Source organism: Rhopalosiphum maidis, chromosome 2, assembly GCF_003676215.2.
Source record: "Rhopalosiphum maidis isolate BTI-1 chromosome 2, ASM367621v3, whole genome shotgun sequence".
Lineage (NCBI taxonomy): Eukaryota > Metazoa > Arthropoda > Insecta > Hemiptera > Aphididae > Rhopalosiphum > Rhopalosiphum maidis.
In genome coordinates this window covers 70998504-71015669 of record NC_040878.1, presented here as the reverse complement: position 1 = coordinate 71015669, position 17166 = coordinate 70998504, and the positions used below count along the sequence as shown (strand labels likewise).

Below are 17166 nucleotides of genomic sequence, written 5' to 3'. Positions count from 1 at the left end.
TAATGCTGCCCAAATATTTATTATTTATTTATACCTACGTTAAAATGTTTGTTATATCTGGTTAATAATAAAACAAATGTTTATAACTTCAAGATAAGTACTAAGATCTAAAAAACAGTTTTTGGCATAAACATTTGAAATGCAATTTTTAGCTCATGAAGTCATGACATGAATTTTTATATTATATTATTTATATTTTAATATGCGTTTTCCAAATTTACCTTTTTATCTTTGTTAAACTTTAATTTAAAATGCCATCTTAAAATATTTATTCAAAACCAACAAAAACGTGACTTTATTGGTTTTTTTCTTTTTAAATAATAACAATCTACGTGTCATTTTTTGTTAACATATTATATAATAATAATATTATCATTTCACTTTTTTATGTATTGTTATATTTACATAATTCTCAAACAGGATAGAACAAAAACTATGAATTACTAGATATTGTTTTAATTGCCTAAGCAATTGTTATTAAGCTTAAGTTTTATAGTTGTTATTTGTTGTTTTTGTTATATTTTGGTAACCGTCCAGTGAAAATATTTAATTTTAGCATTTATATGTAAATTATTTCTACCTTTATCTATATAAAACAATTACAAATTAAACTTAACAAAAACCTATGAAATTATTATGACCTATGAGTGTTGGACCTAACTTTAACTGTGATCTTGAATCTTTATATTGATTAAGAGAGCAAATCATTATTATTTAAATTTAAAACAAAATGTATTTTAAGTATCATTCGTGAATCAAAATTTAACTAAACATAATTTAAAAGTTAAAAATAAGAGTTATAAACTTATAACTACGTAAATTAATTTAACAAGAGAGACGTTAATTTGAATTCTTAAATTTATTAGTATTCAAAAACAAAATAGTGTTATTGTATTTCAATACCTTCTCTTTTAAATTATCTATTATTGTTAACGTTATCACATTATTTCCCGTTCATCGTGTTAAACTGGTTTTAGAAAATCATAAGCAATTTTATGCGTTAACATTTTTATAATATCTATTCAGATTCATTAATTTTCAGTTTTTCTTTAACGTTAAATTTAAATGTAAAACAATAACCACAAAAACGTCGATAATCCTTACTTATATGGTACACATAAAAATGAACCTACAGTGATAATAAGTTATATAAATTATAATATATCAATATTATATAGTAATAACGACTTATTATTATAACATTATTATACAATTAACTATTTAATTGCAAACAAAAATTTAATAGCTTTACGTCGTCTTAGAACAAAATAAAAATTCTTTTCTGATGATCTAATCGTAAACACAAAAACAAAAGTATGGACTATTTGAACTGTGGTCCATTTCGCATAATATAATATCTAACCATATATGACCACTGACCAAGTTTAGAACACATTTATTTGTTGTTGTTATCTAAAGGTTTCTATTTTAACATTATAATAATTATTATTATTATTGGTCGTTGGACGTCGATAGTAGTGCGTGGTCATTGCAATTATAGTTTAGTATTAAAGAGACAATGTCAAACACTGTCACCTCTAATGCTAATCGATACAAATATTCGAACTTTAATCATGGACATTTTAAAAACTATTTTACAATAATAAATATTAACTTAACCCATTGTTCAACCATTAAAATTAAGATGAATTTAATTAAGTTTTACACTGTTAAAATACTGAAATCCAAATAAATTATCAACTACTAACAATTTAAAATATATTCTTTTTAAACATGATAATAACATGTCTAATATCTAAATACGGAATTTTAGTTTTGACTCAGTGGCGTATTTACGGAGGGAGGGGGTCCCGGGTTCAAACCCCCCCTCCAGAACAAATAAAAATGAATCTATGTACCAACGCGTCGTAGAAGTTTTTAATTAAATTACCTAACCAGTATGTGTGTACAAATAAAATAAATAATTATAAAAATATTGTCCACAATCCACAAAAACTATAATAATAAAGCGCCGGCGACCAATGTCAACACGTAGTCGACCGGGCAGAAATTCGTTGCGGCGATACGGTAACAGCACGACAACATTTTTTCAGTTATAAACTAATATTGTTTGTATTCATTTTATTTCTTTATTCCTAGTTTTAAAGTAAGATGAAACAAATAAGCTTTATCATATGATTTTTTTTTAAATTTTAACTCCCCCCTTCAAGAATTTATTGAAAATACGCCACTGTTTTGACTAATGACTATGTCTTAGTTTTAAGTCAATTTGAAAATTAAAAAAAAAATATTCATTAATATTTAACTATAAACATTAATTTAAAACTACACAATATACAAATATATATACTTATATATGTATGTTATAATTTATAAACCAACACATTTAATACAAAACCAATCAAGTTTACGGTTAGTAACTGCCATTAATCAGGTTTTCCAATGACAAATTAACAAATATTTAAATGTCAAAACAACTTTGGATTGTGAAATTATGTTAAATGTTAAATTGCAAAAGTTACAGATTAAAAATATTATCAAAATACTTACTTCATATACAAATATGTATTTAAGAGTATATGATGCCAAATCATCAATTTACAAAGTATTTAAAATTTAGTATTATATTTTTACGAGTAAGAACTACTAAAGAAATTTTTTTATGTATTAATAATTTTATTAATTATTAGATACTAAAATTGTTATTTTAAGTGTATAGGTTATGACGTATAGGTCATAAATCATAATGATAAGTCATCGATATAATAAGATGCATATAGTGAAATATTAATATTATAAATGATAAACTTATCATGGTTTCGCATAAAAATGTAATATTTAACAATTTTATTTGAAAATATAATATATATTTGATATACGAGTATAATTAATTTATTACCGTAAACAAAATTAATACATAAATTGAAGATACTTCCTAGAATAGAAGTCAATGTGCCTATAATATCTAAGGTACCTATTTAAATTACAAAGTTCAATAGTTTGATACAAGTGATATAACCTTAAAATATTCTAAGTTCTAAACTACAATATTTTTGCAATATCGATAATATTATTGTCAATTTAAAATTTACTATGAAAGATTGAAAGATATACTATAAAGATACTAATTATTATCGTCCACGCTTAATTATATAAGGCAGTATAACATTAATTATGCTTGACGCGTTAAATGCGATGTATAAACATTTAGAAAAGAAAATAGACTACCTAAAGTAGGACACACAAATTTTGATCAAACATAGCATACCAATTTTAATAACCTTTTAAAAGTGCAAACTCAATGTCAAATCAATAAAGTAATATTATTTAAGATATAAATATTTCGTTTATTTTTTTTTATAATATAATATATATAACTTTATGTAATTATTAATTGTATTTCTTATCCAAGTTGGTTTGATATTTTTATGTTCGTTTTGTATTCATTTATAAACTTTTAAAACATTCAAAAACTTAAAATATAGTCAATTTAAATATAAGTCTCAGATGTATTATGACATCATTCACTTAACCAACATTTTAACAAAAGTACTTATTCATATATTGCAGCCAACGATAATAAAAAGTTATTACTTGTTGCCCTTTAATTATTTATATTAAAGATGAACAAAACTGAACAGTTTAATGGTAAAAGTTGTCGATGATGAAGTTATAATTATAATATAATATAATTATTTAAATTCGAAGTATCTTCATCCTAGCTTCTGGACTGAAATTCTCCGAAAAATGATCTCGATTAACAAAATAAAGAATAATAAAAAAAATCCATATTGATTTTTAGAATTCAAATAAACGGTTTTTTGTAACACAAAACACTTTGGTATCAATATTCCTCGATAATAGTTTTATAGCAATTCCAAGTTTTTAACATATTTTTATCGACGAGTGCCGATAATGTCTGATGCAATATTAATACATTTTAAACTATGTGAATGATTTAGTTCAATATGACTAAATATGTACCTAATAAATAATAATATTAAGCTACAATAATATTCGGACAAATTAATAAATAGGCTGTAATGAGCTTGTGATTTGTCTGTAAACGCCAGACAGTACTCAGATAGACATAGACACATGGTAGTAGGTACCTACTACCTAATACTTCGATTAGAAATTGTGTCAGCTACGATAAGAAAACAACTACATACCTACACATTTTACTATTTTAGTGATATTTTATTTAAAATATCGTGTAAGGAAATTGAAATATCATTTTTTATATAATATATAATATAATGTTCAATGACCGTATTGTATGATTTTATCATATTATAATATTTCGCATACACTATTTAATTATATTAGGTACTTATTTATCTCAAAGCCTTACATTTTTATTTATTATAAACTCGATAAGAAAATTGTTTTAAAAAATGTAGGGACTTTTTTTAAGAAAAATGTTTAACGTATAATACATTAATAATTTATTATAAAATAGCACAGCGTAGCTATATATAATGATTCAATGATACTCAGAATTCAACACGTTAGCATACCAAAATTCTATTTCTATTCCTATAGGTTCAAACTAACAAATCTTATGAACTAATTTGCAGCCCGTTCAATCACATTTTATCTTTTTTATACGTAAATTATATTAATTTTTAGACATATTTTATATTAAACACAAGTTGCGAAATGTAATTAATTCTTTGGTAAGCATATGATTTTTCTTTGAACTTTATAATTTTAAATTCAAATTATGTTAATTGTTATTTGTTCCTATGTAATATAATACTATTAATTACAACTTTAAATGAGATTTATGCACACCTTTTAGATTTTTAGTTAATATATATGCAATATAAAATAATATGTCTAGTTTTTATAATACTGTATAGACATATTAATTTGTGAAATCATTTGATGAGTTTAAACAAAATTATTTAGTTATAATTTAAACGTATTTAGATTTTAAATAGTTTCACACAAAACTATTTTACTTTAACCCATTTTTATTCAATGATTTCAAATTTCAAACTGAATATAATATTATATAATTAGTGAATGGTATAAAACATTAAAATAAAAAAAATTAAAAATATAAATATTTTTTTATATTTTTGTTATTTTAATTACAAATATAAAAACTAATTTACTAATTAAACTGTTTTTAATCCGCAAACCGTTATTTTATTACAATAAGCTAAATAATGTCACCCATTTACACGGTCTAGTTGTTAAAACAGTTGATGGATGATATTTAAAATTATATGGCTTGATTTAAATAAAATCCTTTATATTTAAAATAATATTACAATGAATTCATAAGTAATCACTTTTATTCGTGAATATTGTGAAGGAAATAAAATGTATTATTCATTATTAGTAAATAGCACAATCTGCATTTATTTTTCAGAACTTCAGTATTGTTTGTGAGCATATCGTTCATAGTGCTTATGGTAATTTCTTTAGCATGGCTTGTATTCTACTACATACAAAGATTCCGATATATACACGCTAAAGATCAACTTTCGGTAAGTTATATCACTAAAATAAAATACAAAATATTTATAAGAATTAAATGTTTTATAACCTTCACTTAAAATATTAACTGTTTGAAAATTAGATAAACTACTGAAATAGTTATGTAAATTGTGTGCGTTTAGTTATTATTGATTCAATGATAAATAAACTAATTTAAACTATTCTAAACGGAGTAGAAACACTTACTTATACCTTTTTTAGTTTGTTTTACACTTTGTACCTTTTCTCTATGCTTAGTGAAACATTCTAATAAATAATAACAAATAGACTTGATTTTCTAACAATAGATAATTAAAAACATATTGGATACTACTGATACTAGTAAGTTGAGGTTAAACTCGAAACTTTCAGAGAACTGTTTTTTTATGTCTTTACAATTGTCCAGAGAAAAATAAAACTGAATGAAAAAAAATTAATTCATTTCGAATCTAAAAATCAAGTTATAGCTTATAATATTATTCAATTAGCAATGATTATTATCAGTGTTATTCGTTTAGGAGAAAATGTTTTCCAACCAAAACAAACATTGTGCAATATGACGTGTACTGGTAGGCGCAGATGCAAACGTACCTATGGATATTGTAATGATGTGTGTATTATTGTATGAGAGTAAAAAAAAAAAAATAATGTCGAGTGTCTACGAAGACGAAACAAACCCATGTACCGAGAAATGAGGAAGTGAAAGTGGAAGTACATTAAATGCTTATTACAGCCGATCGACCAGTGTGTATATTATTATGAATACTTACGTTGTACAGAAGATACGCGTGAGGATACATGTACACAGTAAAACAACTAGTAACTACCTATATTCTATAGTATACGACAACATTTTAAAGTTAATACATTTTATTGTTGACAAAATTTTAATAATTATTATTTATTCAATGAATACTCAATCTGATATATTTACTATCGTATACTTTCATTGTACGATGATAAACCATAACTTAAAATACACTTATATCAATAATAATATTTAAATATTTAATACATTTTTCAAACGTATTGCAAACTATAGATGTATAATAGCTTCCTCTAATAATAAAATATCTTTGTGTTTTGATCTCTAGAGGCGATTATGTAACGCGGCCAAAAAAGCGTTGTCAAAGATACCTACCAAGCACATCAAAATGGATGACAAGGTAAAATTACGTTAACTATTTACGCATACTGTTGGCTAAAATCATATTAGCTCATATTATATTTATTTAACCACTAGATTCATGGAACAAATCATGTAAATAATTTCTATATTTTGTCAATAAAACTAATATTTACGTATTCTTAGACAACCTGGAAAATGTACCTACATGTCTATTGTCTATTTAACATAATAAATAATAATATAATATGCGAGTACCTATACGCCATAAATCATCTATTTATTTATAAACTAGGCAAATATGCTAGTAAAAATGTTTAATAATATAAAATTGACTTCAGTACACTGTATATGTATACAAATTATGAAAAAAAAGCAAGAAGAGAAAAAAAACAATCATATTTCAATTTTGACTATTGACAATTAATAACAATAATATTTTTAAATATTAGTTGAAAACATTAATTTTTATAGAGAGTCATAATACTTTTAGACTATTCGTCTAAATTCGATTTACAACATAATTGTACAATTATATTATAATATAAGATATACGATGATAAAATAGTTAAAAAACTATAAATATGAAATAGAGAGATATATAGTTGTGAAAATCCATTCGAAGCACACCATACCTAACCTATAAACATTAGCACATATTGATATTATACCTGCATATATAAGGTATTAAATTAAATTGTTATATTGTTCTTTAATTGATATGTCGAACAATAGTTAAGTAATATATTCATAAAAAAATCCTAAATGTATAATATAGGTGCTTAACATTTTAAGACCCATAAAAATAATTTAAAAAAATATATTATATTGTATATAAGTTGCAATCGCGTACGCAGCACCGGTTAACCTTTTGTGAACCCTTTTTTATACCTAAAATTTAATAATTGCATGTACAATTGATTAAAGCATAAAAAGCTATTAAATCTCGAAATATGTAACTGAAAAAACAGCGTTTCGCCGCCATGTTAAAAAAAATCATATTATTGAATTATTTATCATTTTACAGGAAATCGGCGGTGACGGTGACTGTTGTGCAGTATGCATTGAACCATATAGACCGTCCGAAGTAGTTCGGATATTACCATGCCGACACGAATTCCACAAAAGCTGTGTAGATCCTTGGCTGTTAGAGCACCGAACTTGCCCGATGTGCAAAATGGACATACTCAAGCATTATGGCTTTTTGGTGAGTAACTTCACATTACAGTACATATTTAAAATTGAAGTCTGAGGGCAGACATAAACACAAACTATAATAATGCGGACAATAGCCCCCTTATACTCCCCTTCTTGGATACCCCACTGTCCGAGCGTACAGATAGTTATAGATTTTGATATATAATTAATTACAGCATACCTGTATAATGAATGTATACGTATTATTATAGTGATGCGCGTTTGTTACGTTTTGCTAATTTCGGCATAATTCAAATAGCCCTGAGTATAATTATTTAAACAAGAATAGTTCATTATCGTTCAAAGGCGTTAAATTAAATTATTACAAAGTGTGTAAGACTATGAATTACAAATAACCTTTCTAGCTATTTACAATACGTGAATCTGAAATTCAAGTCTTTAAATTCCGTAAATAATATACCTATTAGAATTTCAGTGATCACTGATCAATATACGTTAATTTTTTTTTTTTTTTTGTTATGTGTAACAATATTTCTACACATGCTGCTATTTAAAATTATTCAAATACATAACTCGATCAAATAAGATTTTTCATTGCACGTGCTATTCAAGTATATTACATGTTATGATTCGCATATAATATGACCATTAATATAGCCACTTAAATATAATATTCGTAAATATTATACTTTTATTTGAGTATATAGTCGTATAGAGTTCTTAGATATAAAATAATACGACTTGCAGAGCACGTACTAAATCCTCAATTACAATTAGGCAAAACGAATATATTTTTGTCACTTTTACACCAAATGGTTGTTTAACTTCGCGTGCGATTTCATGTCGACGCCATTCTATAAAACTTTCGAAAGATAAGTAATTTAACACGGAGATTAATATAAAAAAAATTCATGGTTTAACATGAAAACAGTATATATTGATATCAGGCTTATATTGTTTTTATAACCTTACGCTGTATAGTGTACATGATACATAAAATATAAATAATATAGGTATAATCCTATGTAATATATTTATATATATATATATATAATAGATACTAGCTAGGTAGATACCTATAATTTGTGTATGCTCAATATATTTATATATAATATTATATATATATTTATGATTTTCTAGTGCACTAAAATCAATAACCATGCGTGACGATTTCTATGTCGATCAAATCCATTACTCTGCATAGTCTGGATTTATGATCCACTTCCATATAAAATATTGAAAATTAAACTGAAAAAAAAATACGAGTGAAAAAAGTATTTTCTTTTTTAGAGTAAAACAATGTGATCAAATATTAAAGATAACCACGAATTGAATGGGTTAAAAAATTATAATTGTATTAAATTAAGTTTCAAGTCAGTGTTAAATAAATGATTACAACACACCACCATCATCGTCATTTGTTTTGTAGGGTGTATGTAATATTGGTGATCATCATAACCGCACACTTTAAAAAAAGCCATTATTCAAATCCTCACAGTTTCCCAAAGCCAAATCTTTGATACCACACACACTAATATATATATATATATCAATAACGAACACATAAAATCACATTATCGCTTAAAACCATACACACCAGTTAATCATATTTAATCAAAAATCATAAGCAATAAAATTCATTTAGTAAACTATTTGTAAACACTAGTGTATAAATTAATTTTAATCTATGCATTTTCTACTAAACATACTTTATTTTATCTCACTACATATTAAATTATTTTTAATTACTATTAAAATTATAAGATCTCATGTATTAAGTTATTTTTATGAGGATTTGTTCAATAACAATCAACAATAAATGTTTAATTTTTTTACTGTCAATCAAATGTGTGTGGTTTTAAATTATCGACCTTCCAGATTTTCCTTTTTAACAACAGAAAATGTTTGCAGTATTGAATAGACTAACATTTTCGGTAAGTGTGCAGTTTTAAATGACGCCTTGTCGTATGATGTTAATGAGAATAAGTGTAAGTACCTACATGATTCTCCCGCATGCTTAACTAAATCTATATTGCACAAATACGTTTTATATAATATTATGTTGCATGAAATTATCCAGTATTCTAAAAAATGAGTTCATTTTTGTCTTTGTATAGCACAACGCACAATATATAAATAATTTTAAATACATTTACGTCATTATTATTGTAATTATATAGGATAATACGTTATTACCAAGTTTTGATTCTCAAATAATACCACTATCATAATATTTAATAACGGTCGCACATTATAATATTATTAAAGGTTATACAAGATAATAATATAATCTTATACAATTTCAGTGATAAGATAGTATTAAATTATATAATATAAATATAATTATTTTTATCATAGATTATTAATTGAGGATGTTGACGATAAATATAATAACCTAAGATAACTTTAAAATATTCCCTAAAAATAATACAATAACAATAATTTAATACTTACATAAAAAGTATATCAAAAAAATAAACATCAATTAGGTATATTAAATATATTAAGAATATGAAAAACATGACTCAAATGGCTCAATGCTTAGGCATATTAATACTTAAAGTAAAACCTTTCACTAAAGTTTAAACCTTGTGAACAAACTTCAGCTCTATCAATTTCTACATTATACGTATACCTTACATTGTATTCAAAATTACAGGAATATATTATAATATGGTTGTAATTTTGATATTTTTAGACTATATTTTATAGATAACGATTATGAATAAAACTAAATTTATTAGGCGTATGATGTTTTAAACATCTTTAGAACTTACTAGTACTTAACTCATAAAACTTATTGTATATTTGTATGAGTTATAATTTTAACAATAAATTAAGTACCTCTAATATACCTATAATATATAGGTATAGTAATGAATAATATGATATGACAATACTAGTTGCCGTGTATATTCGTATTTATTATTTTATTAATGAAACTTCACATGTTAAACTACAAATTATAATTTTTTTTAAATATAAAAATTATTGTGCTTACAGATCGCCACTTATTACCTTAATAAAATTAAAAAAAACATTTATTACTAATTTTCAATAAGAATTTAAAAATAAAAACGTAGCAAAAAATGTCCATTGCATGAACTAAATACACATTGCACGATTTTATCGAAACTATTTCATGATTATCCCAATTATTTTACAATATGAATATGACAAATATACAACGGCCTATTTTTAGTCACCTCAATAAATTAATATCAACCGTGAATAATATGTTTCAACAAAATCCGTATTTATAATGCAGTTTGCTGACAAAAGTCGAATATATGGAGACGTGTATTATTCTACATTATATTATGCGAATGAGGTGTTACGCATTTACGCATGTAGAGATCGAAGGAAAACAAGTCGCAACCGTTAAAGTGAAGGTTGATTTTGTTGTGTTGACGATTCCTTTCATCGGCACAAATAACATCATATTATTCGAATAATCTTCTGCGAACCTTGGCATTCGCATAATAATATACATTGTGCATGTACCTATGTGGCTATATGTATAATGTGCGATAGGGAATGAAACATCATAGCAATTTTGGTCCATACAACTACAGAAAACGATGGCAAATACATGACAAATGGCTTTGATGTAATTTTAAACCAGCCATCATAACCTGGAATAGAAATTAAAAACGCTGATCGTGATCGTAGTTTATGCATTTAACACAATTAAATATTCTACCAATATGTAGGTATACAAGCAGGGTACGACATACCTACGTCATAAAATATATAGATATAAATAAAATATACTATTCTCTTCTATATTCTTAATTGGTGGTGACGTTGATCAATGATCAATGATAAAATCTCTGTGAGTAGAAATTCAGAAATGCGTTTATACATTATACATAATAATATATATTAAATTTAGGACATATATATTATTATAAATGCTCGTGAAAGTTTTCAATCTAAAGACACGATACTCACTTTAAAGATTTTGTACGAAAATTATCCTAATGTTATGATTACGAGTATAATAGCCTGGTTTCTTTTTTTATAAAGTGCGGTGAATACATTTGTAATTATTGATCTCGTATAATTAAACTATATATAATATTATGCATAGTCCATATAAAATATATACGATAGTGCAGTACGCTAATATAATCTGTAGAACGGATATCTATCCAGTATTCCACTAATAATATTTCTTTGCATTATTCATATAGTTTTCGTGAATATTTTTTTCAAAAAATTAAGGACAAAACGAAATATTATTCAACTAATATTCTGTGTATCAAGTTTCACATTTGAGACATTAAAAATTCTCTATTAAATGTTCTATGGCAACAAATATTAAGACATTTCGGGAAGGGATTATTTTCAATTCACTATTAAAATGAGAAAATTAAAAAATCTATAATAGATCGAGCTTAGTTTAGTTCCGTTTTCTGATTGATGTAATAATTATTAATCTAACAATTTATCATAATTCACACATTTTAAATATTAATATTTAACACCGACTATTTTTGTCAACTTCTTTAAAAAGACCGTATCAATACCTACGTGATACCTATTCTTTAGTTTGAAAGTGAATTTTTGTTTCTTCAGTATTTCTGAGATATGTATTATACATTAACCTTTATCATGTACAGTACAATAGTACTTAATAATTCGATGTACCCATACCAAACAGTATTTAATATTATCCATCTATTGTAAAGCTATACGACTATATTTTAAGTCTATTAAAATAATAATTCCCAATACAAATATTTGAAGGATTTTACTTGTAGTTGTCGTGCAAGTTAGTAAATATTACGGTCATTAAATAATACTATGTGCAATATATATATTATACATAGACAATACTACATTAGACACTATATGTAACGTTCTCATTTAATAAAAGTTTTGTATAGCTTATAGGTACCAACCAATAAATTAAGCAATTTAAACTGAAATTATGAATTATGAAGTAATATTAAAGAAAAAAAATACTAAATAATAATGTTTAAACCTGTGTAATTAGGATATTTTGTTTATGTTTTTTGCTAACGACCAATTAGGTTAATGGAATAAAATTATTCCATCAAAAAATTATAGAATTCTTTCAGTTATAACGCATTTTTATCTTTGGTTAGTTACTTACTCATTATTGGTTAGTACGTCATACGGCTATAGTAGGCATTAACGTGTATACTTATATACCTATACGGGTATAAGCTATTATAAACAATGATCAACCTATCGTCTCCGTTATTATTACAAAATACTTTTTTTTTCTTATGTCATAATGAACATGCAACCATAGAATTGTTTTAAAAACTGAATAAAACAATTATTCAAATCAATCAAAATATGAAGATTATTTTTATTTTGGATTAAAAATCTTTTGTATGGACTAGATCAATATTTAGGCGAGTGCGAAAATACTCTTGATTTATTTTTGTGTGACCATAATTTTTTCCATCGCGTTGACCTGTTTTTTATACTTAATTATTATGAAATCTATTTAGCATTACAAGGATTCATTTTATTGATTATAAGGATTAACACAAAAAAATGAAGAGACTTATTGTTGATAATTGCTATAAGCCTATAACAATAGTCAGAATGTAATTAGTAATTACTATCAAACGTATAATCTGTTTGATTATAACGTACAAGTGATATAAGATATACCTAACTACATAATAATGATCTCGTCTATTATTTTATCGAATACCATCTAAGTGAATCGAATGTTTATTGTGACTGTATAACATATGTCATTGTTTAATTGCCATTTGCTAATAGTATGTATAATATAATATTACGAGATTATTACAAAAATGTGTTTCTGTTGAAATCTTCTCGATGAAACATTATATTGATTATATTCTAATTGAATGATATAGTTTTAAAAAAATATCTTCAATACTGTTCAAAAATAAAGATAAATACGAAATTAGGTACCTAACAGTTTTTATTTTAAAATCACAATCATATTTGGTTGATCATAATATTTAAACATTTTTTGAGTAAAAACTACAAGTTAACTTTTTAGTTTTATTCAAAACGAGTCCAAAGAATTATTATTTTAAAATATTCACCGATTTCTCGTTTTATTTATAAATTTAAAATTTAAACCTTGAAAAGTGCAGTCCATCGATTGCTTTTATACTTGTTTAATGTGACTGAAAATACTTAAATACAAACAGTTTATTATTATTGTTCAAATACTACCGTTTATCTACAATATTTCCACTTATCATTTTGTTTTGTAACTGTTGTACCTAAGGGTTTTTTTAATATGATTAAGTGGAAGGATGTCTGATGCAATAATTTAGGAAACGCTAATATAACTCTAAACTTTGAAAACTGGTTGTAATTTGGTAATATTCGTGTTGTTTTGGAGTTTGAACCAAGGAGCGACGTGCGTAGCAGAGGTTGGGATAAAAATGCGTTCATCAATAATAATAAAATAGAATGTTTAATCATATCATATAGCATTATATAGCTATATACACATAGCACTATATAGCCATTGCCCATTAGTATTATAAATTATTATGTTAATCTTTATAACTTATGAGTAACCTGTATGGCTGTTTACATATGTTTAGATACCTGAATATGAATCTACGCACGTTTATGTTGATTTAAATAATATAGGCGTATATACAAAGATTCTAAGCAATATCGAACGGTCAATGCCCTATACATGGCTACTGGCTACACATAATAATACATACATGAATATACCGATAAACTATATAGGATATCATTGTATCTAGTCGATATTTTAAGGCATATTTTATATTGTACTACAAATTATTAATAACATCATAATGTACGTATATTATAATTATATTCACTATGCGATGTATTGTTATAGGTACCTACACCTACCTACCTATATATATATATATATACTCTATTATAGAACACTATATTTTTTTAAATAACGATCAATGGAAAATCTTATTAATAGTGTGTGTATGTGTGCCTGTACGTTTAGTTCACGGGCAGTCAAGAGAGTTTCCTGCACGTGGAAGTCGAAGAGGTGCCCAACGATTTCGACGTGTACCAGTACGCACGTGGTCGGAGTTTCATGGACACGGCGCAAAACTCGAGAACGGTAAATATTGTGAAATCGACGTGCAGGCGCGGATGCGTCACGTTAAAATAACCTATTACCTATAATAGCTTTATATTATATTGTATCGATATAAGACTAAAACCAAAAAATCGAAAGAAAAAAAAAACGTATTAAAAGAACGAAAGAACTGGAAACTTTACCCCTTCACCCACCCCCCCCAAAAAAAAAATTGAATCCCGAGGCCGAAATGATGTGTGAGTGTTTGTGCGTGTGTGTGTGCGCAGATACCGGACGTGGCCGCGGTGGCAGTGGCGGCTGCGGCGGCGGCGGCGGTCGTGTGCGAATCGCCCGACAGTAGGTCGTCGACGCCCGACGAACTGACGCCCGCGCTGGCCCAACGCAACGACATCGGCGGCGGCGGCGGCAGTGGCGACGGCCGTACAGACGCCGCCACCAACTGTACAACGGTCGCCGCCGGCACCAACCGATCGACGTCATTCGGTGAGTACGCAGCTGAACGCGCGAGCTTTTTACATGTACCTTTATCGCAGTGATGCTCCCATCGATTTTCTTCGTTTCCTATGTGTGTACTGCGCGTATACAGTGTATACTCATCATTTGCGCCCGTCGAGTGCTGTCCGACGGCATTGTGTGTAGGCTTTACCGGTGGCGTATATCGTAAGGGGTGGGAGGAAGGGGAAGGGACGGCCGTGAGACGCGTCGATGGTGATCACTTCGAGTACGTAGGTATGTGTACACAAAAAAGCGATGTCGTTAATTTGACAAGGCACCTTCCTCGCGCAGAATAAGCCGACTGATTCGCTGTAACGTTATGTATTATTATTTCCACCGGCCGTACTATATGAGCGTATGTAATAATAATTTAAAACCATTTGCACCGAGTCTGTACAATATACGAGTAAACACAATATATCATCCCACTCAAACGACATGCTAATGTTATATACCATCGTCTCGGTCAAAACTCCCGGCGGACGACCTCTCCCGGGTTAACGAATTATTCTTTTTCCGCCAATTGTTCGACAGTATTTTGTCTGCTTCGGAGTTACTGGGCACCGGCGTATCCGCGATTTTTCACCATTCGACGATGTCGGTGATGATTTTACGGCGTATATTTTAATATATTCATTTACGGGGTTTACCTATGGGAGCACCACTGCGGCTTTATGGCTTTTTAATGGTATTTTATGAATATTGCGTTTGCTTGTGTGTATATGCATAATACGGGGTATCTCTCTCTCTCTCTCTCTCTGTGTATATATATATATATAAATACACACACGTCATTACGTCAAAGACTTTATTTTCTTCTGCTACACATATGACCATTCACGAGTTCACGACAGTCACAGAATCAATCATCTTTTATAGACGTCGCAGGGGGTATGTCCTATGTATGTCACGGATTAGGTTTTTTTCATCTCAGCCCTCTGGGGAGGGGAAGGCGGATTAGTTATCATATAAAATCGGGTACGCACACGTGCAGTGTATTTTATAATAAATCGTTATACGAATTTTGGCTGTTTTGAGATACGGTCCTGTGTATATAATAACGTAACGTTTTACATATGTATGTACTATATAGTATATATATATATATATTGTATATGTGTGTGTGTGTTTTGTCTTGTATATAATATGTATTTATAAGTGCCTATCTCCACTACACAATAAACACGGGTTGCACGTGGTGCTGTCATTTCCTGCAGCTATATTATAGCGTGTGCAATATCCTCGTACGTCTGGTGTGGAGCAGTGGCGACAACACGAGATTTATTTTTTAAGTATCTGCGCTCACGACGACATAAATTATAACGTATAATTCGTTTTATTCAAAAAAGGGTGTGGCAATGTATTAGGTATAGTATATAGACAACAATTTAGACAGGGTCATTTTCCAAACTAGAGCTTTAATTTTAGGAGGGAGGCTACAAGTGTATAGGTTATATATTATTATTACACATAATAGAATGACCTCCTCTCGTCAATAATCATTTTTAAACAACAACAATGACTTAGATTTTATAAGCTAATATTTTAATAACGTATAAAACATTTTATACGAAAGTTTAAAAGTTCTTCAAATACAGAAATAAAATAAATTAGTTTTTTTAAAAATAAAATTAATTTTATTTGCGAACAGAGTTACTCTAGAAGTTTTCGCCCTATTGTGATACACAGCTAGATATATGTTCTCGCCGTGCGGCTTATATAATTCTCGCTGCCACTAATACGCGCAGTATATCATATGGTGCGAAATCGTTTTAATGTCAACTTAATTTAATTTGTTTTGCGAGTCTGTTAATTATTATTACGAAAATTATGTTTATTCCTTCTACGTCACGAACATCATAAA

The 17166-nt window shown here is 27.3% G+C and overlaps 1 protein-coding gene across 4 annotated transcripts in view; it reads left to right on the top strand.

Moving 5' to 3' along the window:
* The window catches only part of LOC113554849 (protein goliath), a 53903-nt gene that overhangs the window by 30235 nt on the left and 6502 nt on the right, over nucleotides 1-17166 (top strand). For 3 of the 4 annotated variants that reach the window (XR_003405312.1, XR_003405311.1, XM_026958911.1), the window contains exons 3-7: nucleotides 5345-5462; nucleotides 6546-6617; nucleotides 7605-7784; nucleotides 14709-14828; nucleotides 15074-15290. Coding sequence is in view for 2 of the 4 variants with exons in the window: in XM_026958911.1 (XP_026814712.1) it covers nucleotides 5345-5462; nucleotides 6546-6617; nucleotides 7605-7784; nucleotides 14709-14828; nucleotides 15074-15290 (707 nt within the window). In the remaining 2 variants the exon portion in view is untranslated. The remainder of the gene's footprint in view (nucleotides 1-5344; nucleotides 5463-6545; nucleotides 6618-7604; nucleotides 7785-14708; nucleotides 14829-15073; nucleotides 15291-17166) is intronic. The other variant, XM_026958912.1, reaches the window with a different exon arrangement.